Source organism: Nicotiana sylvestris, chromosome 2 (assembly GCF_000393655.2).
Source record: "Nicotiana sylvestris chromosome 2, ASM39365v2, whole genome shotgun sequence".
NCBI lineage: Eukaryota > Viridiplantae > Streptophyta > Magnoliopsida > Solanales > Solanaceae > Nicotiana > Nicotiana sylvestris.
Window position 1 is genome coordinate 195,741,244 of NC_091058.1, and position 24,803 is coordinate 195,766,046.

At 39.9% G+C, this 24,803-nt stretch overlaps 1 protein-coding gene across 1 annotated transcript; it reads right to left on the reverse strand.

Moving 5' to 3' along the window:
* Positions 1-21,947: 21,947 nt before the first annotated feature.
* LOC138886127 (uncharacterized) lies at positions 21,948-22,721 on the reverse strand. The gene has a single exon (XM_070167161.1). The coding sequence runs from the start codon at positions 22,719-22,721 to the stop codon at positions 21,948-21,950; it is 774 nt and encodes a 257-aa protein (XP_070023262.1).
* Between the last annotated feature and the right edge of the window lie 2,082 nt (positions 22,722-24,803).

Consider the following 24,803-nt stretch of genomic DNA (forward strand, 5'->3'; position numbering starts at 1 on the left):
GATCATTCGGAGAGTGGCCCAAGTAGCTTATGAGTTATAATTGCCATCGAATTGGAGTATGTCCATTCGGCTTTTCACGTATCTATGTTACGGAAGTGCATTGGAGATCCTACCTGAGTGGTCCCACAGATGATGTACAGATTACAGAGGACTTGTCTTACGAGGAAATTCTGGTTACCATCCTAGACCGACAAATCCGCAAGCTATGGAATAAGGAGGCAGCCTCCGTGAAAAGTACTTTGGAGGAACAACAAAGTGGACGAAATGAATTGGGAGGCCGAGGAAGACATGAAGTCTAGATATCACTACTTATTTCCTCCTGTGGGGAAGGATCCAACTGAGATGTCATAACCTCAAGGTACATGTATTAATTCTTGTGTTGGTTATTGTCATTCGTCGTGTAAGGCCATTGTTGTTATGAATTCTTGTGTTGGTTATTGTCATTCGTCGTGTGAGGCCATTGTTGTTATTGATGATTCTGGTCCTTTGTGGCATCGAATTATTAAGTTTGCACAGGAAGATTTGATAGTAGTATTGTTACAAAGGCAACTCTGCAAAAGTTATATACATCTCAGAGAAATAAACATTCGAGGACAAATGTTTCTAAGGGTGAGAAGGATGTTACATCTCGTGTTTTCGTATGTTAAAGAAAAAATTCGCCTTCTATTAGTTGGCATAGACTCGGGGATGTGATTATCTTAATGTTAACGTATTTATGCTATTTGTATCAAGCGATATGTAAGTTTTATGAAGGATAAAGTGTATACGAACTAAAGAAAATGAGTTTCGTTGAAAGTGACCAATTTGGGATAAAATACGAGTTGAGCGATAATACCCGATAATTATAAACTAATACCATACAAGGTACCATATGACTATGGTAGTATAATATATAAAGTATATTTAAAATAAGTAGAATTTTGAGTAATTTGAGGCAATTTTTAAATTATGCTAGTAATTGGTTAATTATAGGGTAACGGGACATTACCTAATTACCTAATAAGTAGATAAAACTAAAATCCCCCCACCACCCCAAGTGGCAACAATCTACCTATTAAAAAGATGACTCTCAAGTCACCAGTAATTAGGTGGCAAGATACTACAACAGTACTTGAATTGATAACGTAGGAGATATGTCTTACACATTACTACAATCAATAACACCAATCTTAGTCTATCTCCTACCATTAGGACATAGAAATAAATTGATAATAAGAAGTCTTACCAAGAAGTAGAACATTGCCATTACCAAAAGTTTCAACAAATTTTGATTCTCAACACTTAACAACGAGAATTATTAAAATCGTAGCAACATAAAATTTTGCGGTTCTAAAAGAGTAGGGTACAATCTTCGCCAAGAATATTATATGGAGCTTTCCCTACTCTAGGTATGTTAAGGTCATCCCCTCTTTCTTTTTGGCATGATCCAAATTATACAGAAGAAACGAGCAAATACATAATTTTCATAAACGATTCTATTCATAGAAATACTAGGGGGCTCTGTGTTCTTGATTCCCCATGTGACATATTATTATATGTTCTGTTCATGGGTCTCAGAATAATATGCAGTTGAAAAAGTTTATTCGGATGGAATATTGAGATTATCACATATTTTTCATGCATTTCATTCATTTATATATGTACATTGACACATGATCGGATGGCATTATAAACCCATATTTATATGTATATATACACATATATATGTATATGGGATATGGAAAAAATGTTACGGCATTATATATGCACCACCACCTGATCAGTTGGTATATATTGATGATATTGCCTACAGTGACCTAGGCGATATGATGGGACACCCTCAGAGGCTTGATGATATTATGTACACCCATACCTATGCATGACACGGCATTTATATGCACGAGCATGACATTATAAATGTTTTAGAATTTACAAAGTTATTCAGATTTTCAGATGGATTTTTTTATTCCATGTTTCATCTATGTCTTTTACGTAATGATTTTCATGCCTTATGACGTGGCTCGTCCCGTCTTTGTACAGTTGTATTTCTAATAGAGGTCTCTATTCAGTTATGTATAGTTGGATAGAATGTGGCCTTGTCGGCTTTCAGTTTTGGGTATATGGTTGTCTATCGCGGCCTTGTCGGCTCTCCCACTATAATCAATACGTATATATATATATATATACACATATCTTTTGGACAGGTTTCCTTCATGTATGTTATTCTCGTAATTCAGTAGATGTTGATTAGGTTTATAGCTTAGATACATGCTTAGGGGTGTATGACAGGTAGGACTCGAGCACCCGTCGCGGCCCTTCGGTTTAGGTCATGACACTCGATTGTTCAATGAGGGTCATCTTTGAGAGTTTCTCAGTGATCAAGCTAAGAACCACGTCAGGGAAAGAGATGCAAATAGAAAAAATAAGCAGGAAGATCCACAACATGTGATTCATATGATCATTGGTGGTGTCGATGTTCCACAAGGGCCTATATTCAAATGCACTAAGGTGTCGTTCACCAGAGAAAAATGGGCTCGGAGCTATGTGTCCGAGGGCGTTCTATCATTCAATGACGAGGAAGCGGAAGGCATATCTCAGCCGCTTAGTGACGCCCATGTAATTTCTATTTGTTAAATAAAATGCAAGTTAAACGTGTTCTAGTGGATCCCGGTACCTCAGCAAACATAATCAGATAAAGGGTCATAGAGCAGCTCGGCCTGTAGGACAAAATTGTACCTGCATCTCGAGTCCTAAATGGCTTTAACATGGCAAGCGAGCAACGAAGGGGAGATAATCGTACAGTGACGTGGCCAGGACCATCCAAGATACAAAATTCCATGTCATCGAAGGCGATATGAGATATAATGCACTTCTCGGGAGGCCATAGATCACAACTTGAGGGCAGTACCTTCAACCCTTCATCAGATGATGAAATTTCCCATAGTGGATAGTGTGAAAACGGTTTACGTAGAACAACAAGCTGCAAAGAAAATGTTTGCAGTCGATGAGGTGACATCGATAACAGTGCATTCAACCTTAGAAAAATCAAGCACCAAGGATAAGCAGACGGCCAAATAGCAATCACCGTCCCCAGCCTCGGCTGAATCATAGGAACAAGTAATTGAAGAAGAAGAAGAAGAATAAGGTTTCCTTACTCCTCGAACTTTCATTGTTCCCGAAGAGTCGGATGAAACCTAGTCAACGATCGAGAAATTGGAATAGGTCATACTGATCAAGTACATGCCCGAGAAAAAGGTATACATGGGAATGGGGTTAACCCCCAAACTCAGGAAAAAACGCATTCATTTTCTTATCGATAATATAGATTATTTTGCTTGGTATCATTTAGACATGATAGGGATCCCACCAGAAATAACAACACACCGTCTAGTCCTCGACCCCAGGTTCAAACCATTAAAGCAAAAAAAGAGGGCCCCGTCCGAGGTGAAGCATGCATTCAAAAAGGATGAGGTAACTAAACTTCTTAAGATAGGATCTATTCGGGAGGTAAAATACCCCGAATGGTTAGCCAACGTAGCTGTAGTTCCTAAAAAGGGGAACAAACTTAGAATGTGCATAAATTATAAGGATTTGAACAAGGCATACCCTAAAGACTCCTTTCCACTGCCGAACATCGATCGCATGATCGATGCCACGGCAGGCCACGAGCTCCTTACATTTCTCGATGCCTACTCCGGGTACAATCAAATTCAAATGAACCCAGAGGACCAGGAGAAGACCTCGTTTATCACTAAGTTTGGAACATACTATTATAATGTAATGCCCTTCGGGCTAAAAAATACTGGAGCGACGTAGCAACGCCTAGTTAACAAAATGTTCGAGGAACAAATTGATAAATCAATGGAAGTTTATATTGACGATATGTTGGTTAGGTCCATGCGCGCAGAGGACCATTTAAATCATTTGCAGGAAACATTCAAAATCTTGAGGAAGTACAACTTGAAGATTAACCCGTAAAAATGTGCCTTCGAAGTCAGCTCGGGCAAGTTCCTCGGCTTCATGGTATCTAATTGGGGAATCGAGATAAACCCCCATAAGATCAAGTCTATCGAAGATATCACAATCGTGGATAGTGTAAAATACATGGAAAGGCTAACAAGATGAATAGCTTCCTTGCGTCAATTCATTTTGAGGTCATCAAATCGAAGCCACATGTTATTTTCTTTACTCAAAAAGAAAAAGGATTTCACATGGACCCCGGAATGCCAACAAGCATTAAAGGAATTGAAGCAATATTTATCGAGCCCACCTTTGCTTCACCCTCCAAAGGTAGATGAAAAGCTTACTTATTTTGGCAGTGTCCGAGACAGCAGTAAGTGGGGTACTAGTTTGAGAAGAGGAAGGTACACAATTCCCTATTTATTAAGTAAGTCAGACTTTAAGAGATGCTGAAACTAGATACCCTCACTTAGAAAAATTAGCACTTGCATTAATAGGCGCTTCTAGAAAGCTAAAACATATTTCCAATGTCACCCAATATGTATTTTGACCACTTATTCTCTCCAAAATGTTTTGCATAAGCCCGATCTATCAGGTCGATTGGCCAAATGGGCATTCAAACAAGGCGGGTACGATATCGAATATCAACCCCGAAAGACCATCAAGTCTCAAATCATAACTGATTTTGTGGCTGATTTTACAATGACACTCGTACCCGAAGTGGAGAAAGAACTTCTGCTAAAGTCGGGTACATCATCGGGGGTATGGATCCTTTTCACGGACGATGTCTCGAATGTGAAAGGATCCGGGCTTGTCATTGTTCTAAAGCCACCGATAGGTAGTACTATTAGACAATCTATCAAAATTTCTAGGTTGACTAATAATGAGGCCGAGTTTGAGGCCATGATTGCAGGTCTTGAGCTAGCTAAAAGCCTGGGGGCAGAAGTCATTAAAGCTAACTGCGATTCCCTGTTGGTCATAAATCAAGTTTACAAAAGCTTTGAAGTTCGAGAGGATAGGATGCAATGATATTTGGACAAGCTGCAAGTAACTTTGCACTGCTACAAAGAGTCGACTCTAGATCATGTGCCTCGAGAACAAAATAGTGAGGCTGATGCACTTGCTAATTTGGGGTCATCGGTTGAAGAAGATGATATCGTCCCGGGAGCTGTCGTCCAATTATTGAGGTATGTGGTTGAAAAGGGTCATGCCGAGATAAATTCTACAAGTTTAACTTGGGATAGAAGAAATAAGTATATCGAGTATTTGAAAAATGGAAAACTCCCATCGGATCATAAAGAGTCAAGGGCCCTACGAACCAAGGATGCTAGGTTCACATAAGATGAAGATGGAACATTGTACAGGAGGATGTTCGATGGACCATTGGCGATATGTCTAGGGTCGGGGGACAACGATTATGTTCTACGAGAAATCCACGAAGGTACTTGTGGGAATCACTCTGGCGCCAAGTCTTTGATTCGCAAAATTATTAGAGCAAGGTATTACTGGGATAGCATGGAAAAAGACACTAATGAGTTTGTTAAAAAGTGTGATAAGTGCCAACGGTTTGCATCGATGATTCACCAGCCCGGAGAGCAACTTCACTTAGTCCTGTCCCCGTGGACATTCATGAAATAGGGAATGGACATCGTTGGCCCTTTACCAACGGCCCAGGGCCCAGGTAAAGCTAAATTCATTTTATTTATGATTGATTACTTTTCTAAATGGGTGGAAGCACAGGCCTTCGAGAAGGTCAGAGAAAAGGAAGTTATTGACTTTATCTAGGATCACATTGTGTGTCAATTCAGGATACCTGTCGAAATCGTATGTGACAATGGGAAGTAATTCACCAGCAACAAGGTAATGGAGTTCCTCGAAACATACAAAATAAAGAGGATCTTATCAACACAGTACCACCCGAGTGGGAATGGATAGGGCGAGTCAACAAACAAAACTATCATTCAAAATTTGAAGAAGAGGTTGGACGATGCAAAAGGAAAGTGGAGAGATGTTCTACCCGAGGTTCTTTGGGCGTATCGAACGACATCGAAATCCAGTATGGGGCGACCCCGTTCTCATTAGTATATGGCTCCAAGCCCTTGATTCTGGTCGAGGTTGGGGAACCAAGTGACAGATTTGGATGGAAGAGTCAAATCACGAGGCTATGAATACCATCCTTGATCTACCAGATGAAAAACAAGAAACTGCACTTGTTCGGATGGCGGCCGAAACAAATAATTGAGAGATATTATAATAGAAGGACTAACCTTCAACACTTCAGAATCAGGGACTTAGTTCTACCAAAAGTCACTCTCAATACTCGAGACCGGAATGAAGAAAAACTAGGCCCGAATTTAGAAGGACCATACCAAGTCATCGGAGTTGTCGGCAAGGGATCTTACAAACTTGGCATAATGGAAGGCACACAACTACCGAACAATTGGAGTGTATCACTACTCAAACGATACTACCGCTAAGGTATGACCTTCTCCTTTTCCATTTGAATTTAAAACTAACTCATTGCAGGCATTTCGATCTAAGGCGTCGAGGGAACCTTTCTACACGAAGACCTTAGGTTTAAGCATGCATTGCACTCTTTTTCCCTTAGATCGAATTTTGTCCCAAATGGGTTTTTCCGATGAGGTTTTTAACGAGACAACAACTATGTGCTACCTAAGGAGAATTGAACAGTACCCAAGGATTCTTTTCAATCAACCTCAAATACTGGGGGGCATCACTCTCGGAGGTTATATTTTCGAGGAAAATACTTCAGGCCTAAGAGGGACTCGATAGGAAAACCATGTAATGGGCCAAATGGTCAGTTGAACTGTGTCCATATAGAATAGACAAGCCCCGATGGAAAAAAAAGTATGCATGTATCAATTATTCAAAGAAGCATTCCTTCGGTCTTTGTCCTCATCATTTCTGGCAAAAAAGGCTTTACTCGATTGGTGTTGGAGCTTAATCAACCCTTGAAAAAGCTGAGGCCGATACAATCGTATGAGGTGATTAGGGTGAACTTCAGTCCCTTGGACTTGCTAGAGAAATATCGGAGCATGATCACTATGCGCCAAAAAGAGGGGTGAATCTGGCCGAGGGTGACTTGATGTCTTTTACAGAAGTCAATCACGACCGGATCAAGAGGACCTAGTGTAAAGAGGTAAGTGTAAACACTTAACAACCCCTCCATGTAGGTGGTGACACTTTCCTTGGGGGTCGGGATCTGTACCATGACCTCATCCCCCAACCACAATCCGTTTTCAAAGCCTCGAGGTGTTTTTCTGTTATCGAACAGATATACCTCGATGCATGCTCATATTGTCCGGGAACAATAGGAGGGTTTTCGATGTTAAAGTCTTTCTTTATGATATAGGCGACGGGAATAATCTCGTGAAGGGCCGACGCTTTGTCACCGGCTGGACGGGAGGAAGAGGTGGAAGCCTTTTCTTTTTGGGGAACTGTTTTAGAGGGTTTTTCCATATTTTTAGGTTTAGAGATGCGTAAGGTGGCGGAGTTTAGCGTTTTCCGGCACTAAAAGGATGGTAGAAGCAGGTGGTGAGAGAAAGAGATGGAGAGAGGGAGAAATCAAAGAAGTTGCAAGAAGGAAGTAAAGCCTTTAATTCAAATGAGGAGCCCGTATTTATAGATAAGCGGCGACGGTTCGGCAGTGTTAATGGCCAAACGTTACTGGCACACATTTAATAATTTGGGGAAGCGAACCGACGGGACGTTTCAGTCACTTCGAGCGCTAACATCACGAGAATGACGTCATTATCAGGGACTCCGAGAAACCGAGGCATGAGTCATTTCTTATCATCTTATTCCAAGAAATATGGGGAATATCTGTATACGGTCAAAATCAGGTATGTTCGATTTAATGGGCTCGATCCACTTCAGGAATAAGTACGAAGTACACTTGCTTCGAGGCTGATGGAAGAGTTTGATGTTCAAAGATCAAAGTGACCGATGAATGTCGAGGCCGAACGTGACCGGCCTCGAGATAATGTCGTTGTGGTTTTGTAACAGAAAGAGCAAGATTCTCGCCACGTCCCCAAGATCATGGCATAAATTTCAGAATAGAATTATACGAGTTGGTATGAATCCGTACTAGACGGTTAAATAGTTGTCCCAATAAGATTCCTTACTGTAAATAGAAATGTACCTTATTTAGGGTTTCCCTACTATATAAAAGGAACCCCAATCATTTATAACGATCATCAATCATTAGCAAAGAATATACTCTCTTACTTTCTAGCTCATATTTCATCAGAATTGTCTGTTTACTTAATTGTTCTTACTTTACGGTCCTTGACCAACCTCGACGCCATATTAGCTCGAGGTTGAGACTGTCTTGTGCATTGGTTTGATTTTACTTCTCTCATTTATTCATCAGAATTCTTGGTTATTAATTAGTATTGAATTAAATCACGCATCTTTAAAACTATAAATAAGTTTAATTGTTACTCGTATTTTCGAGGTAAACAATCCTAATTTTACAGCATAAACCCACTTTTCCCTTACCTTAGACTGCGCATCTCAACATTAATTTTGAAAGTCATATCAAGCACTTATAGTGTTATTCTTTATTATTTTTCATGTATATATATCCAGAATTATGCTTGACTTTCTTAAGTTAAATATAAAGGATTATTAGGTTCTTCGACCCCTAGATATTAAAGACATACTTCTCCACTCAATCTTTAGGTGATAGTAGTTTGAAATACGAGGGTGAAACTAGCTAATTTTGCGCTTTAAATTTGGACATAGAATTATCAAGCTTTTTGAAATAAAAGTTACTTATCTAGTAACTACGTAAAAATTACTATAAGTCACAATAGTCAATACTTTAAAATATTTATTTTATAAAAAATATTTGAAAAATATGGTCAAAGAAAAACGCATTTAGCTCTCCATATAATAGTTGTGTCATATCGAGGGAGTACTTATTTTATAAGTAAAAATTTGACATGAAGTCGTGAAAGTCAAGATAAAAGAAAATAAGCATATCTATTAAAATATGAAACAACGTAACCAAAAGCCATTCTAATTAGTTAAGTTTAAAACTTGTTATTATATCACGCCCAATGGGATCAAAGTCAATTCAGCAATTGGTGGAAGGTACGATCCTCAAGCTTTTGATTCTAATCAAATTAACAAAGTTCCTTCAAAAGCAAGTTTATGGTATATCTGCTTGTCCTTATATTCAATTCGTTGCAAATTAATTAATATTTCGAATGTAGTTAACTCATTGATTTGTCCGTTTATCACAAAAAGTGTGTAACTAATTAATGTTGAAAGGCATAAGATAAAAGTTCTCATTAGATAGTCTTCTATTTTTTTGTCAACGATGTGTACGTAATTGCAAAATTTCTATCCAGTGTTTCTGGCCAACCTCTTTTCTTTTCTTAGTTTTTTTCTCTGTAATATTCAGCTTTATGGAATTAATAAATTGAGAAAGTAGCTAAGTTTGTCTCCAGACCAACACACAACACTTTTATTTTCTAGAAAGAATGATGTAACTTACTTATTTCAACATAGTTTTTATTTTGAACTCAAGGAGAAAATTATGCCATAATTTCCTTTTAATTCTTGGTCTATCCAGTATACGTATAGTCAGTGATCTCTGCTGTTTGCCTAACTAATCTTGAATTACGAACAAGTTTTTCAAAGTAATGATGTAGGCATTTTCCAAACATTCAAATGCCAAAAAGAGAGAAAAATAAAGGGTGATCATCGGGTGTTTGGAAAATAGTTGGTTGAAGTTAAAAAAAAAAAAAACAGTATTTGAAATTAAAGTTGAAAAAGAATATTTAGAGCAGACAAAAAAGTTGAGGTTTCTCATCAAACCAGTTTGTAAAATTCAAATTCTCTATTTTAAGTTGAAGTTGAAATAATGAACCAAATTGTAAAAATAAAAAAAAAAACATTATTTGCAAAAAATGGGTGTGTTTGGTACGAAGGAAAATATTTTTCGGAAAATGTTTTCCAATTTTCTCATGTTTGGTTGATTCAAATGCTTAGGAACACATTTTCCATATGAACTCATTTTCGTCTAATTGGAGGAAAATGTTTTCCCTATCAAGAGAAGGAAAATATTTTCCAAAACTCTTTTTCAACCCTTCCCAGCCCTATTCCCCATCCCCACCAATCCACCCTCCCCAAAAATTAATATCCCACCCCACCCCACCCCTAAATAAATCCCAAACCCACCACACCCACCCTCCCCCAACCCTGCACTACCCCACCCTAAATAGAACTATTATTAAGAATACTTTCTTTTCATGTTGTAGATAGAGAACTTTCTTATTTTCATTTCAACAAAATGAGTATTGTATTTTCATGATATAAAAAAAAGTATTTTTTTTCATTTCAACAAAAAAAATACTTTATGTTCATTATGTAGAAAAAGTATTTTCTTTCATTTCAACAAAATAGAATAATAAAAGGTATCATTTTTTTTTTTTGAACGATAAGGATATTATATTAGAAACTAAGCATCCAACATATTACCCAATATTAGTAGTGTCTTGCAAGGCATCAGTGTTTCCTAAAGCAACCAACTTAGTACATACATGTCACGACCCAGATTTCCAACCTTCGGGAGTCGTGATGACGCCTACTAATGTGAGCTAGGCAAGCCAAATATTGAACGGATTATCTTTTTACCCATTTTATGTCCTTTAGCAATTATGAAGCACTAACATTTAAACAACGAAATTTAACATAAGCGGAAAAAATGATAAACTATCTGTTCATGAATCCAATACAACTGTTTAACCCAAAACCTCCCAGAACTGGAGTCGCAGTTTCACAGAAGGTCTAAGAGTACTACAAATAAAGGTATGAAAGAAATTAATACAACATTGTCTCTAGAAATACATGAAAGAAACAGAAATAAAGGAAGATAGGAGGTGACACCAAGACCCGCGGACGTCTCCAGGACTACCTCGGGTCACCTGTGTGGACTAAATATAGCACCCTCACTACGGTCTAAGTGCTCCGGTATCAGTATTTGCACACAGTGCAGAGTGTAGTATCAGCACAACCGACCCCATGTGTTGGTAAATGCCTAGACTAACTTCGGCGAAGTAGTGACGAGGCTAGGACCAGATTACCAAATAAACCTGTGCAGTTATACAATATACAGAGGAAAGTAAAACAGGAATAAACAAGTAAAAATAGGGGGGGGGGAGGAAACATGCTTCGGGAAATAACATGTAACAACAGAATATCAAGAGGATTATAAAGGAATCAAAATCCAACTACTAACAAGAATAAGGAAAACAAAGGCAGAATTCACTTTCATTTCACATTTTGTTGCTAGCGTGCAACCCGATCCAATTTCATATATCTTGTGGCAGGCCTGCCACCCACTCCCATTTCATATATATCTTGTAGCAGGCATGTCACCCTCTCCCATTTCATATATCTTGTGGCAGGCGTGCCACCCGCTCCCATTTCATTTATCTTGTGGAAGTTGTGCCACCCTCTCCCATTTCATATATCAACGACAATCTCAAAGAATCCCGGCAAGGGAACAAGAGCAATATAACAACATCTCAGCAAGGGAACAAGAGCAATATTACAACATCCCGGCAAGGGAACAATAATATTTCAATAACATCCCGGCAAGGGAACAATAATATCTCGGCAAGGGAACAATAATATTTCAATAACATGTGAAGTGCAATAAACCACAAACGGAGTCATAACAATAACAATACAAGACTCACGCACATGCTTGACACCGACATATAGATACTTGTCACAATGCCTATACATCGTATTCCACAATTAACACGTAGCAAATAAGACACGACTTCTAATCCCTCAAGCTAAGGTTAGACCAAACACTTACCTCGATGCCACAAACACAATTCAAGCATGTACTATCGCTTTACCTCGTGATTCCACCACCAATTCACTCGTATCTAGCCACAAGTTACTTAATTACATCAATAAATGCTAAATAAATCAATTCTAATGCATGAAAATGAGTTTTCTAAAGTTTTACCCAAAAGTCAAAAATTGCCCCGAGCCCACATGGTGAAAACTCGAGGTTCGACCAAAAACCCGATTACCCATTCCCCCACGAACCCAAATATATAAATTGTTTTGAAATCGGACCTCAAATCGAGGTCCAAATCCTCAATTTTTAAAAAACCTAGGTTCAAACCAAAACACCCAATTTCCCCCATGAAAATTATTGATTTTGAGTTGAAATCATGTGAAACGATGTTAATGATTGAAGAAAACGAGTTAAAATTGACTTACAATCGATTTGGAAGAAGAGTTGTTCTTGAAAAATCGCCCTTGGGAGTTTATGTTTTGAAAGGATGTGAAAAATGGTTGATTTTCGGCTAAGTATAAAAAGATGTAGGTATGGAAATTGCGAACAGGGTTGGCAATTGCGAACCTCGACCTCTGCTATGTTGGGAATTGCGAAAAAAGGCTCGCATTTGCAATAGATGGCATTAAATGAGACTTTCACATTTGCGAAGCAGGCGGCACATTTGCGACTGGGGCCTTCCGCATTTGCGAGCCAAGTGGTCGCATTTGCGATCAGGCCTGTCCAGGTCTTTGTTCGCATTTGCGATGGAGATCTCGCATTTGCGAGCTCACATTTGCGAGTCAGGATTCGCATGTGCGAAACCTGCAGACCTGTTCATATCAGTTGAAACCTGCAATATTCCCAAGTCCAAAATCCACCCCGTGGCCTATCCAAAACACACCCGAGCCCTCGAGGCTCCAAACCAAACATGCACACCAACCTAAAAGCATCATACAGACTCGTTCGTTCATTCAAATCAATAAAATAACATCAGTAGCTATGATTTTATCATCAAAATCATGAAATTTTTTTAAGAACTTCAAATTTCCAATTTTCTCAAAAATGATCCGATTCACGTCGTTACAAGTCCGTTTCTTACCAAATTTCTCAGATTTATCTTAAATCGTATATAAGACCTGTACCAGGCACCAAAACCAAAATACGGGACCAATACCATCGAGTTCTAATCACAATTCATTTCCAAACCTTATAAATAATTTTAGAAAATAATTTTCTTTGGAACCTCGGAATTCGATTCCAAGCATACGCCCAAGTCCCATATCTTCCTACGGACCCTCCGGGACCATCCAATCACGGGTTCGGGTCTGTTTACCTAAAATATTGATTGAAGTTAACTTAAACTCATTTTAAATGCAAAATTATAATTTTTCACAGATTTTCACAAAATAGCTTTCCGGCTACGCGCCCGAACTGTGCACGAAAGAGGTTTTTTAAGGCCTCAGAATGTAGAATTTACTATTAAAATAAGTGATGACCTTTTGGATCATCACAATACATTTGTAGAAACATATTTAATAGAAGATACTTCCTCCATATCCTTTTGATATTTTTCTATCACAAGTTTCGATGGGGTTGCCAAAAGAGAGATTTTATTTATGTTGGTTTGCAGTTGTGCCATTCTTGCTAAGGCATGGGCCACCTCGTTTCCTTGTTTGAATCGATGCCTTAGTACCACCTGACCCTTCTTTCTTGCTTGTTGCATCAACCACCTGCAATCGTAGATTAGTTTTGTGTAAGTAAGGTGATCGCTATCTAGCATATTAATAACCTTTGATGCATCCGTTTCTATTTCCACTGGTATCAAGTTGTGCTCCATTATAACTTGAAGGCATTCTCTCAAGGCTTGAAGCTCCACTTGTGTTGCTAAGAGGGTTGCAACTTTTTTGTGGAATGCTATGATCCAGCTTCCTGTGTTGTTTCTTGCTACTCCACCTATACCACCTTGATAATTATTTCCATTGAAAGCTCCGTCTATGTTGAATTTCAGCCATTCTCTTGGTAGTTTGTGCCATTTTATTTTGATAAGTTTATGGTTTGTACTATTCATACCTTTTTCTGTGAGTAGATTGTATTCTACTGCATGCTTTGTAATAGAATTCCAATTTAGGCAGCAATTAGTATTATTGTGATTATTATCGTTTCTATTTTTCCAGATTGACCAAATTGCAAAGGGAAAGATGTGTGTCGATCGAAGGTATTTGTGATGGAAAATGTAGCTCGCCCCCTGTTGCGACTAAAAATACACACGCAAGTGCACGTGATAGTCAAGTAATAGAGTAGTGAGTAGAGTATCGTTCCCACGAAGACTTATGATTAACTGTTGACTAATTCAAACTCAATTAATTTGTCTATTCAAGAGCTTTTTTTCACAAAATAGAGATGTAATTGTTTTACTACCTAATTACCAAGCAATAATCTAACTAGAGCAATTAACCAAACAAATAGCAATTCGGAGTAACAAACAGTAGGAGAGGATATTCCAGGGTCACAGGCTAATTAACAATCGTGTTATGTTCTTAGCGTAAAATGACTAATCGATTTAGCTAGATTGTTGATTGACAAGGTTAATGTTACTCATAAGAATCTGTCGAGTCCTTACTCGCCTATTCAAGTTAACTCAATGCCTATATGTCTATGAATTAAGATTAACATGAATGCATTTACAATTCCTGTATTTCAACCAAACAAGGCAATTGAGTATATGTCTATCCCAATTGCTAATTCGTTCCACGAGGCTCGGGTTCAAGAACTTGCTCTATTTAATTCTATATTCAATCTAAAGTTCCGACTTTCGAGTTCAACTAAAGATTCGTAGATAGTATTTCACTGTTAGCTACTCAAAAAAATAATTAAAAGCAAAATTAAATAAACAACCCAATATGATAAACCAACTTTGTAAAATTAAACTTCAAACAACAACATTCATGTTTCACCCATGACCCTAGAACAACGGGTTTTAGCTACTCATACTAGTGTTCATCACAAACAGGTTCAATTTCATCCCAATTAGCAAAAACCAAGAGAAGAAAAGAAGAACTTGATGGGCAAATCTCCTCCTTGCCTCTTGCCTCTCTATTTCTTGCACTAGACTCTGAAAAACTATTTTTTCCTTGGACGAGCTTGACTTTATATAGGTTAAGTGAGTTTTCCTCCAGATTTTCAATTTTGCCCCTAAATAACTCTTCCCGGATTCAGGACTAGCGCGACCGCACACCTGGCCGCGCACCTGGCCGCGCATCTGGCCGCGCTGGTTGGCTGAGATTCTGTCATGGACGCGCTGAAAGGAGCGCGGTCTCGCACCTGGACGTGCATGTCCATTTCAGTGTTTCATCACTTATGTTCCTCGTCTTCAAGCGTACTCAGCTCTGAGGGGGTTTTCTTGCTCCAAAATGGTTCCAATCACAACTGTTTAAGGCATCACCTAGGCTCCTCTTCCTGCAATATATACAATTCACAATTAGAGCCTATTTTTCATCAATTAACCATATTATGATATTGGAATATAATCAAGTGGGAGCATAAACAGTCGCCAAATTACCTGGATTTAACCTATTATCAACACCCCACACTTACTTCATTGCTAGTCCTCGAGCAATCAAACTATACATTCTAAAGGTTCCTTCACTCAACCATTTCCCCTAACGCCCTACACCCAGAACAATTTACATACATTACGCCTAGTAGTGAACAGTCCTAGCCTCAAAAGTCGACTCTTCAAGTGCCATGCAATATTCATACTTACTCAACATACTCTACACAGAAGTCAAGGCTTGCTTTTCCGTCACGAATCGTATGCCCTCACAATCACATCAACGAAAATTGAATTCAATCCACACATTTGCATCATATGCTCACATATATCAAAGAAATCACTCACCCTCACAACAGAAGTCACATGAATGCAATTGGTATCATAAGCTTGCCATTAATGTAAATCTCTACTAATGTAGGCTTACTTGACCCAAAATCAATTAGGACTTTTTCATGGTTGTAATGTGGGCTAAGGGACGAGCAGGATATATTTAGGAATATTGACTAACCCTCCTAAGCACTTTACCACATCACATGAGCAACTTTAGCGCAAATTCTTCAACCCACTTCACTTCCATAAACAATATCACCCTACAAATACTCCCTTATTCTTTAAGCACTATATTAATTCATATCCATTAGCTGGAACAAGACACAATGTATTCCTCTCTTTTTTTTTTCACTCAATATCCGCTAGTGGTGTATTAGTTTACAAAACAAATGCACCTTTCTTCCTTTTATTGGTTCCACTAAAAAGCCACCCCACACTTAGTTCCTTCTTACTTCTTTTAGTGCGCATCTCACGATTAAAGTGCTTTAAGAGGTAAAAGGATCAAAACAATGTCAATTAATAACAAAAAGGGTATAGGCTCGTAATGTGGGTGCCAAACAAAAGTCCATAGGCTCAAAAGGGTTAACGAGGAACAAATTGTATTTGTGACAAGCAATTAAGCACAAAAATATCAAAGAAAGCCTAAAATCATTTTTCAAATCGAGCAACACCTAAAATTTCGCTTCAAGTCACATACCGGGCAAGTTCTAGACACAAGTACAATACATGGACTACACAAAAACCTCACCACACATGGCATACGACTCATTCCAGATCAGCTTATCAAGACGCTCTATTACAAGCATTCAATTCAACAACAAACATAGAGATTAAGGCACTTTAGTGAGATTCAACAAATAAGACTAGGCGTTAGACTCTAGGGTCTATTGTGTTCAGGTGTGTCAACGCTATGGGTTCTCTTTTTATTCTCTAGCTCGTAGCCCATTAACCTAATCTACAAATCGGAAAAAAAACAAAATAAAAAGAAAACTACCTATACCCGGTTCAAGTTAAACCCTTGGAAAAGAACCGTGGCCTAAAGAAAAACCAAGGGGGAGTTGCTACACTATCTAAGAAAGAAAAAAAAATCTTTTAAGTGTTTTCTCTAGACTAACTTCCCTCAAGAAAATTGTCTAAAGGATCCGTCATCAGGAAGAGTCTACGTATTTGCCCCTTTTTTTGTTCTCGACTCAGTCCCTCAAGAACCCTGTCGATAGGGATCAATCGTCGGGACGAGCCATATATCTATTTTAAACTAACGATTCCTACTTAACAGCATCAAAATTATCAAAGCAGAATAAAACAAAACAAAACCAATAGTCAAATGATACAATCACATACATATAATGAAGGAATCCCCAACCCACACTTAAAAATGAAGACATGTACCCATGGTTTAAAATTTGAAAGAGCAGTGAGGTAAAGGAACTTCCCCGAAGGTTCACTCCGGGTCGGAGATAGTGTCTGGGTTGACGTGGCATGCACTACCCAGAGCTCGCAGCCAGCCCATGAATTTCTTATCCGACTTCACTTGTCGGTTAGCTACCGCGTCTACTCGAGTGCCCAAATCAGTCATTGAGGTGCACAAACCAGCCATCTCCGCCTCCATCGCAGTAAAATGGGATACCCGGGCAGCTCCTGAATATGTTTCCATCCCAGATGGTCCTCCTGCTGCCACATTTTGCTCCTGAGCCTGTGGTGTTGTCCCCCTATGCACCTCAGCATCCTCTCCATCATGAGAATCATCAGAGCTACTATTCACAGACTGGCCACCTCTTGCCCCCTCCTCTACCACTTCTGGCTCCTTGCCCGTAGTCACCTTATCAGCGTGGAATTGTCCTTCCCTTTTCACCAACCCATCCATAGCTAGATTTTCGAGCACTTGAGCATCCCTGCATAGTTGAGTAACTAAAGAAGGGAAAAAGAACCCATACCTTTTGACTCAAAGAATCAAGCTGATTTTTCATTTGTTGGGTTGCGGTCGTATTCATAAAAGTCATCATAAACAGCTAGAGGTGGAGGCAGTTGGTAGGCCGTCTGTATCACCTCAACAGAAGCATTCACTGTCCTTCGGCGCCCCGTGACTACCCCATTATCATGCTCTGACACATTCGCATAAAATTCATGCACAACCGTTGCATTACCCTCACCGGGCTCATTGATGAATGTGTGCAACCCTCGCCTCACCAACTCCTCGAACATGTGAGGATAGTGTCTCTAGAGCTGTCTGACGTTAATACCTCTCTCCGGAATTGGCTTCTTACAAGCCTTTTCTGCAAAGCGGGCCTGAGCATTGGCCGAAACAAATTTGGAACTATCAAAGGAGTGTGCAGGTGCAGCCCCTCGTGACCTAGATGAACCAGCCTGGCTGCTCGACGAGGCTCCTGTGGCGCATCATTTCGTAGATGGAGTCATGATGCCTGCAAAACGGAGACACATTAGCACAGCCCAACAGAAATTTTGTGACTCAATGCAGTTACTCAGACTTCACACGTAATCACGATCATTGGGACCTTTCCACAAACACCTTGTGAGCATTAGGCCTTCACAACCCCTTTTTAAACTATTTAGAACAAGAATCACCCACTTACACTCACCAACATCATATATCAAGTGGGATTCCACCCCACACTTATCATCCACTAACACCACAACATCTTGCACCAATTTCTCTACAAAATCTAAGCGCAACTACTACAACATAGGCATAAGAATACAACCAAAAATAAATCTGAGAAATAGTGAGAGAAATAAAAAAGGAAGAAAGAAACTAGGGCTCATACCTGTGGTGAAGGAGAATGGGAAGGATGCTAGTGAACTCGGGGGGGTCGTGAGATGGGGGATGGAAGGGATTGGGATTTGGGAGTGTTGGGAGGAAGGTCTTATGGTTGATTTGGTTGGAATGGGGGAGGGTATTGGAGGAGGGTTTATTATATGGGGGAAAGAATAAACAAAAAAAGAAAAGAAAAAAAACTAAAAAATTAAAATACACTTGAAAAACGCCGAATCTTTGACGGAACTAGCGCGCTAAATTTAGCGCATCCAATACAGAACCCAAGAGCTACTAGCGCACCCAGATGCGCTTCTAGTAGCGCGTTTAACAGCGCGATCAGGTGCGCGGCCAAGGTAGAAACTTTGCAATTTAGCGCGCCCAGTAGCGCGGGCGCGCATCTGGGCGATTTTTTTCTTCAATTTTTCACATGTTCTTACCCCGTTCGATGGCCTCAGCACCTGCCTTTGTCACCTACATTGGTTAGCTATTCCTCAAACACAAAATTAACACTACTACTGTCGTTGGGTTGCCTCCCAACCAGTGCCTTATTTAACGTCGTAGTACGACGGTTATAACAATTCAATGGGTTGACTCCCATCTAGTGCTTGATTTAACGTCACGACACGACTCAACACGTTCTCAAGCATCCGTCAAGTTCACCGAGTTCTTGTGACGTGCAAAGTCACCACCCCAGTAATTTTTTATCCTTTGACCATTCACCAAGAAAGTACCAGTTGAACTCATATCCCACTACTCCACAGCTCCATGAGGCTTCACACTTACCACAACAAAAGGGCCTGACCAACGAGATTTAAGCTTTCCTGGAAAAAGCTTCAACCTCGAATTGAACAAAAGAACTTCTTGCCCTGGCTCAAACTCTCGATGTTGGATGTTCTTGTCATGCCACCTATTAGTCTTTTCTTTATACAATTTGGCATTTTCATATGCGTGCAAACGAAACTCATCAAGCTCGTTGAGCTGTAGCAACCTCTTCTCGCCAGCCAAATCCCCATCCATATTCAACTTTTTAATTGCCCAATAGGCCTTGTGTTCAAGTTCGATGGGCAAGTGACATGCCTTCTCATAAACTAACTTATATGGAAAAGCACCTATGGGAGTTTTGTGTGCAGTTCGATATGCCCACAATGCTTCATCTAACTTCCCTGCCAAGTCTTTTCTATTTGCACTCACTGTTTTCTCAAGAATCTGCTTCACCTCTCTTTTTGATACTTCGACTTGACCACTCATCTGGGGGTAATAGGCAGTGGAAACTTTGTGCTTGACTTCGTACTTTGCAAGAACATTATTCAGCAGGTTTTTGCAAAAGTGCATTCCTCCATCACTGATCAACACTTTGGGAGTTCCAAAGCATATGAAGATGTGCTTCTTAAGAAAGCTTACCACCACCTTTGCATTATTAGTGGGAAGATCAATGGCCTCCACCCACTTAGACACATAATCGACTGCCACCAAGATGTACCTATGACTATTGGAGTACGAAAACGGTCCCATGAAGTCAATTCCCCACACATCGAAAAGCTCCACTACTAGAATGTTTTGCAGCGGTATCTCGTGCTTCTTTGTGATCGTTCCGGTTCTTTGGCACCTGTCACACATTTTAACAAAGGCGTGTGCATCCTAAACAATTTTGGCCAATAGAAACCTAATTGTAGCACTTTATGGGCAGTCATGTCTCCACCATGATGACCTTCGTATGGCGAGGCGTGACAGCTATGAAGTATGTCATTCATCTCCTCCTCAGGAACACATCTACGCACCAACTGATCTGCACAAAACCTGTATAAGAATGGCTCATCTCACATGTAAAGCCTCACATCATGCGGGAACCTTATTCTATTATCGGGTGTCAATTCTGGTGGTGTCACCCCGCTTGCAATAAATTTCACATAATTTGCATACCACAGGGCTGTGCTTGAGGTGATTGCCAATAACTGCTTATCAGGGAATGTTTCTTTAATTTCACCCCCTTCAGCTACATGATTCCAATTTTCTAATCTGGACAAGTGATCAGTGACTTGATTCTCTGTTCCTTTGCGATCTCGGATCTCTCGGTCAAACTCTTGCATGAGGAGGACCCACCGAATCAGTTTCGGCTTGGCCTCTTTCTTTTCAAATAGGTATCGTATAGCTGAATGATCTATGTAGATGATGACTTTTGTCCCCACTAGATATGACCTGAACTTGTCAAACACCCACACCACAGCAAGCAACTCTTTTTCAGCGACTATGTAGTTCATCTGAGCTGGATTCAGAGTTTTGCTCACATAGTAGATGGAGTGGAAGATTTTACTTCTCCTTTGCCCCAAAATAGCTCCAATAGCCAAGTCACTCACACCGCACATCAACTCAAATGGCTGCTCCCAATCCGGAGCAATTATGATTGGTGTAGTCACCGACCTTCCCTTCAGCTCCTCGAATGCCTTCAGACAGGCAACATCAAATTTGAAGGCGACATCCTTCCCAAGCAACTTGCACAAGGGAGATGAAATTTTCGAGAAATCTTTAATGAAACAACGATAAAAACCTGCATGGCCCAAGAAACTGTGAATGCCTTTGACAGACATCGGTGGAGGCAATTTTTCAATCGCTTCCACCTTTGCATTGTCCACCTACAAACCATCTTTGGACACCTTGTGCCCCAAAACTATACCTTCACGTACCATGAAATGGCACTTTTCCCAGTTTAGCACCAAGTTAGTTTCTTCACACCTAGCAAGTACTTTATCAAGGTTCATCAAGCAGTTATCAAAAGAACATCGAAAAACAGAAAAATCATCCATGAACACTTCCACAAACCTCTCAACCATGTCAGTAAAAATGGCTATCATACACCTTTGAAAAGTCGCAGGTGCATTACAAACACCGAAAGGTATTCTCTTGAACACGTACGTGCCATAACAACACGTAAATGTGGTCTTCTCTTGGTCCTCTAGGGATATAGCAATCTGATTATACCCCGAGTAACCATCTAAGAAGCAGTAGTACTCCTGGCCAGCTAATCTATCAAGCATTTGGTCAATAAAGGGGACGGTAAAGTGGTCCTTCCGGGTCGCATTGTTCAATTTTCTATAATTAATGCAAATTCTCCACCCGGTGACAGTTCTTGTAGGTATTAAATCATTATTCTCATTAACTACTACAGTAATCCCCCCTTTCTTGGGTACACATTGAACGGGGCTTACCCATTTGCTGTCTGAGATAGGAAATACAATACCTGCATCAAGCCACTTAATCACTTCTTTTCTTACCACCTCTTTCATGATTGGATTGAGTCGGCATTGTTGCTCCACACTGGGCTTGTGTCCGTTCTCCATGAGGATTTTGTGCATGCAAAAGGCTGGGCTAATGCCCTTAATGTCAGACATGGTCAACCCAAGTGTGTCATAGTCACCCAAATAAGCATATTGCAGGTGAGGTGGGAGAGGTTTAAGCTCCAATTTTGGGGCTTCCTCAATTGACGGCTTTGGAGAAGGTCCCTCTGGCCTATTCAAAGGCTCAAATCAGTGTATCCCTTGCATGTACGCATAAGATGTATCAAGGATGTGCATCATCTCCTCAACCTCTTCATCATCCCCCAGGCTATCAAGCAACATAAGTTCTTTCTCTAGAGAATCGTCTAGATATACACTCGGATATTGAATTTTCTCATCATCCTCAACAATAGATATCATTGAGAGCTCCTCATTGTGGCGGAGAAATTGGATTGCTTTGTAGACATTAAAATCTGCTTTCTCATCATCTACCCTCAAAATTATCTTTCTCTCTCTCTCTTTGATAATTGCATCACCAGTAGCTAAGAGAGGTTGCCCCAATATGATTGAAACCAGTTCATCAGCCTCATAATCGAGGATAATGAAATCAGCAAGGAATATGAACTTCCCAATCCGCAGCAATACATCTTCAATCACCCCTTTAGGGTGTGTTATCGATCTATCAGCCAGCTGCAACATCACAGTAGTGGGCCTTGGAGCTCCCAGGCCCAATTGCTTGAACAAAGACAGGGGCATCCGATTTGTGCTCTCCCCCAAATCGCAAAGAGCAAGACCCACATCAATATTACCAATGCGCACAAGAATCGTGAAGCTGCCAGGATCCTTAAGCTTTTGAGGGAGCTTATTTTGGACCCTTGAAGTGTACTCCTCAGTAAGTGCCACTGTCTCAAATTCAATTAATTTTCTCTTGTGAGCCACTATATATTTTATGTACTTAGTATAATTTGGAATTTCATGAAGCAAATCAACAAGTGGGATATCCAATTGAACCTGGCTCAACATAGAGAGAAATTTTGTGAACATGCGATCATCATTCTTTATCTGCAATCTCTAGGGGAAAGGTGGTGATAGCCTTGGGGTCTCCACTGGCTATGAAATTTCAGCATCATTCTTTGGCTCGTGAGTCACTTTAAGGATAAACTCTCCCTCAGGTATGGGCTTGTCTCTCTTTTTCTTTGGCACTTCCTCTAACTCCCTCCCGTTTCTAAGTGTAACTGCATTCACTTGAGGGTTCTTTTCTGTATCACTGGGGAGAGCGCCTGCTGGTCTAGTGTTTTGATTTGTTGCTAACTGCCCCATTTGCCTTCCAAGATTTCTGAAGTCGGTCCTGAGTTGCTGATTGTCAATCAACAACTTCTTTAGCAAATCATTGGTACTTTCTTCCATTTGTTGGGGTGGTCTCTGAGGTTGATTGAAACTCCCTTGGGGTCTATTCTGATTTTGATTCTGCTGATTTCCACCCCATGAGAAGTTGGGATGATTCCTCCAATTTGGATTGTAAGAATTCCCGTATTGTGCATGCTGATTTGGTGGACCTCTGTTCTGTTGGCCCACATAATAGATGGATTCTGGATTCGTGGGGAACATATCACTTATATGACTATCGCCACAAAGTTCGCAGCAAATAGTCATTTGTTGTACATGTTGCATTGTCTATGGCTGCTGCATTGTCATTCTAGTCATCTGATTGGCCAGCTTTGCAATATCGGCTCTCATGGCTGACACTTCGTCGAGCTCAAGTGACCCAGCTGATTTTTGCTTAAGTACCTTTCGTGAATCACCCTCACCTTGCCAGTTATTATCAATAGCAGTGAAGTTATTCAGCAAGATTTGGATTTCACTGTACGGTCTGGCCATGCAACTACCCCCACAAGCTGAATCAAGATTCATCTTTGAAGCATCATCTAACCCATCTACAAAAGTGTGAACCAATACCCCGTCTGTCTGGCAATGATGAGGACAGTCTCTGAGCATCTTCTTGTACCTTTCCCATGCTTGACGAAGTGTTTCCCCAGCTCGTTGTTCAAACACAAGAATTTGACTCCTCAATATTTTGTTTTCTTAGTGGGGAAAAACTTGATTAAGAATTTCCTTGCCAGATCATCCCAAGTGCGGATTGAATGTGCTGGCTCCTTATTCAACCACTCCTTAGCTTCCCCGATTAGTGAAAAGGGGAAAAGTGTCAGCCTGACATAGTCCTTGGAAACGTTCGGATAATTGTAAGTGTCTGTAATTTCCAAGAAATTCTGAATTTTCCTCTACGGGTCTTCATGGTAAACCCACAAATAGCCATGCGGATTGGACCAGCTGCACCATGTATTGTTTTAGCTCAAAGTGCCCTGTGATATCAGGCTTCACAATAGCCTGAGTCATATTAGCCAGACTGGGCCTTACGGCTTCGATCACCATGAGTTCCTCATTACCTGCCATCTCAATTGGCTGTGGTTGAACTACGATGTCCAACTCTCTTTCAATTATAGTTCTAGCATCCACCTTCCTCCTCAATCTGTGAAGTGTTCGTTCAATTTAGGGATCAAGAGGAAGGAGATTGTTTGCGCTTCTCCTTCTTCGCATTCAAAAAAAGAAAACATGTATTGGCACAAACAACGTGAACTGAAAATTAAAACTTGAATAAATAAATAATTAATGCTCAACTCAGTTAAGTAGCTAATTTCTAAGTCCGTGGAAACGATGCTAAAAAATTGTTGCGACCAAAAACACTCACGCAAGTGCACGTGATCGTCAAGTAATAGAGTAGTGAGTAGAGTATCGTTCCGACAAAGATTTATGATTAACTGTTGACTAATTCAAACTCAATTAATTTGTCTATTCAAGAGGTTTTTTTCATAAAATACAGATGTAATTGTTTTATTACCTAGTTACCAAGCAATAATTTAACTAGAGCAATTAACCAAACAAATAGCAATTCCGAGTAACAAACAGTAAGAGAGGATATTCCAGGGTCACAGGATAATTAACAATCGTGTTATGTTCTTAGCTTAAAATGACTAATCGATTTACCTAGATTGTTGATTGACAGGGTTAATGTTACTCAAAAGAATCTATCGAGTCCTTACTCGCCTA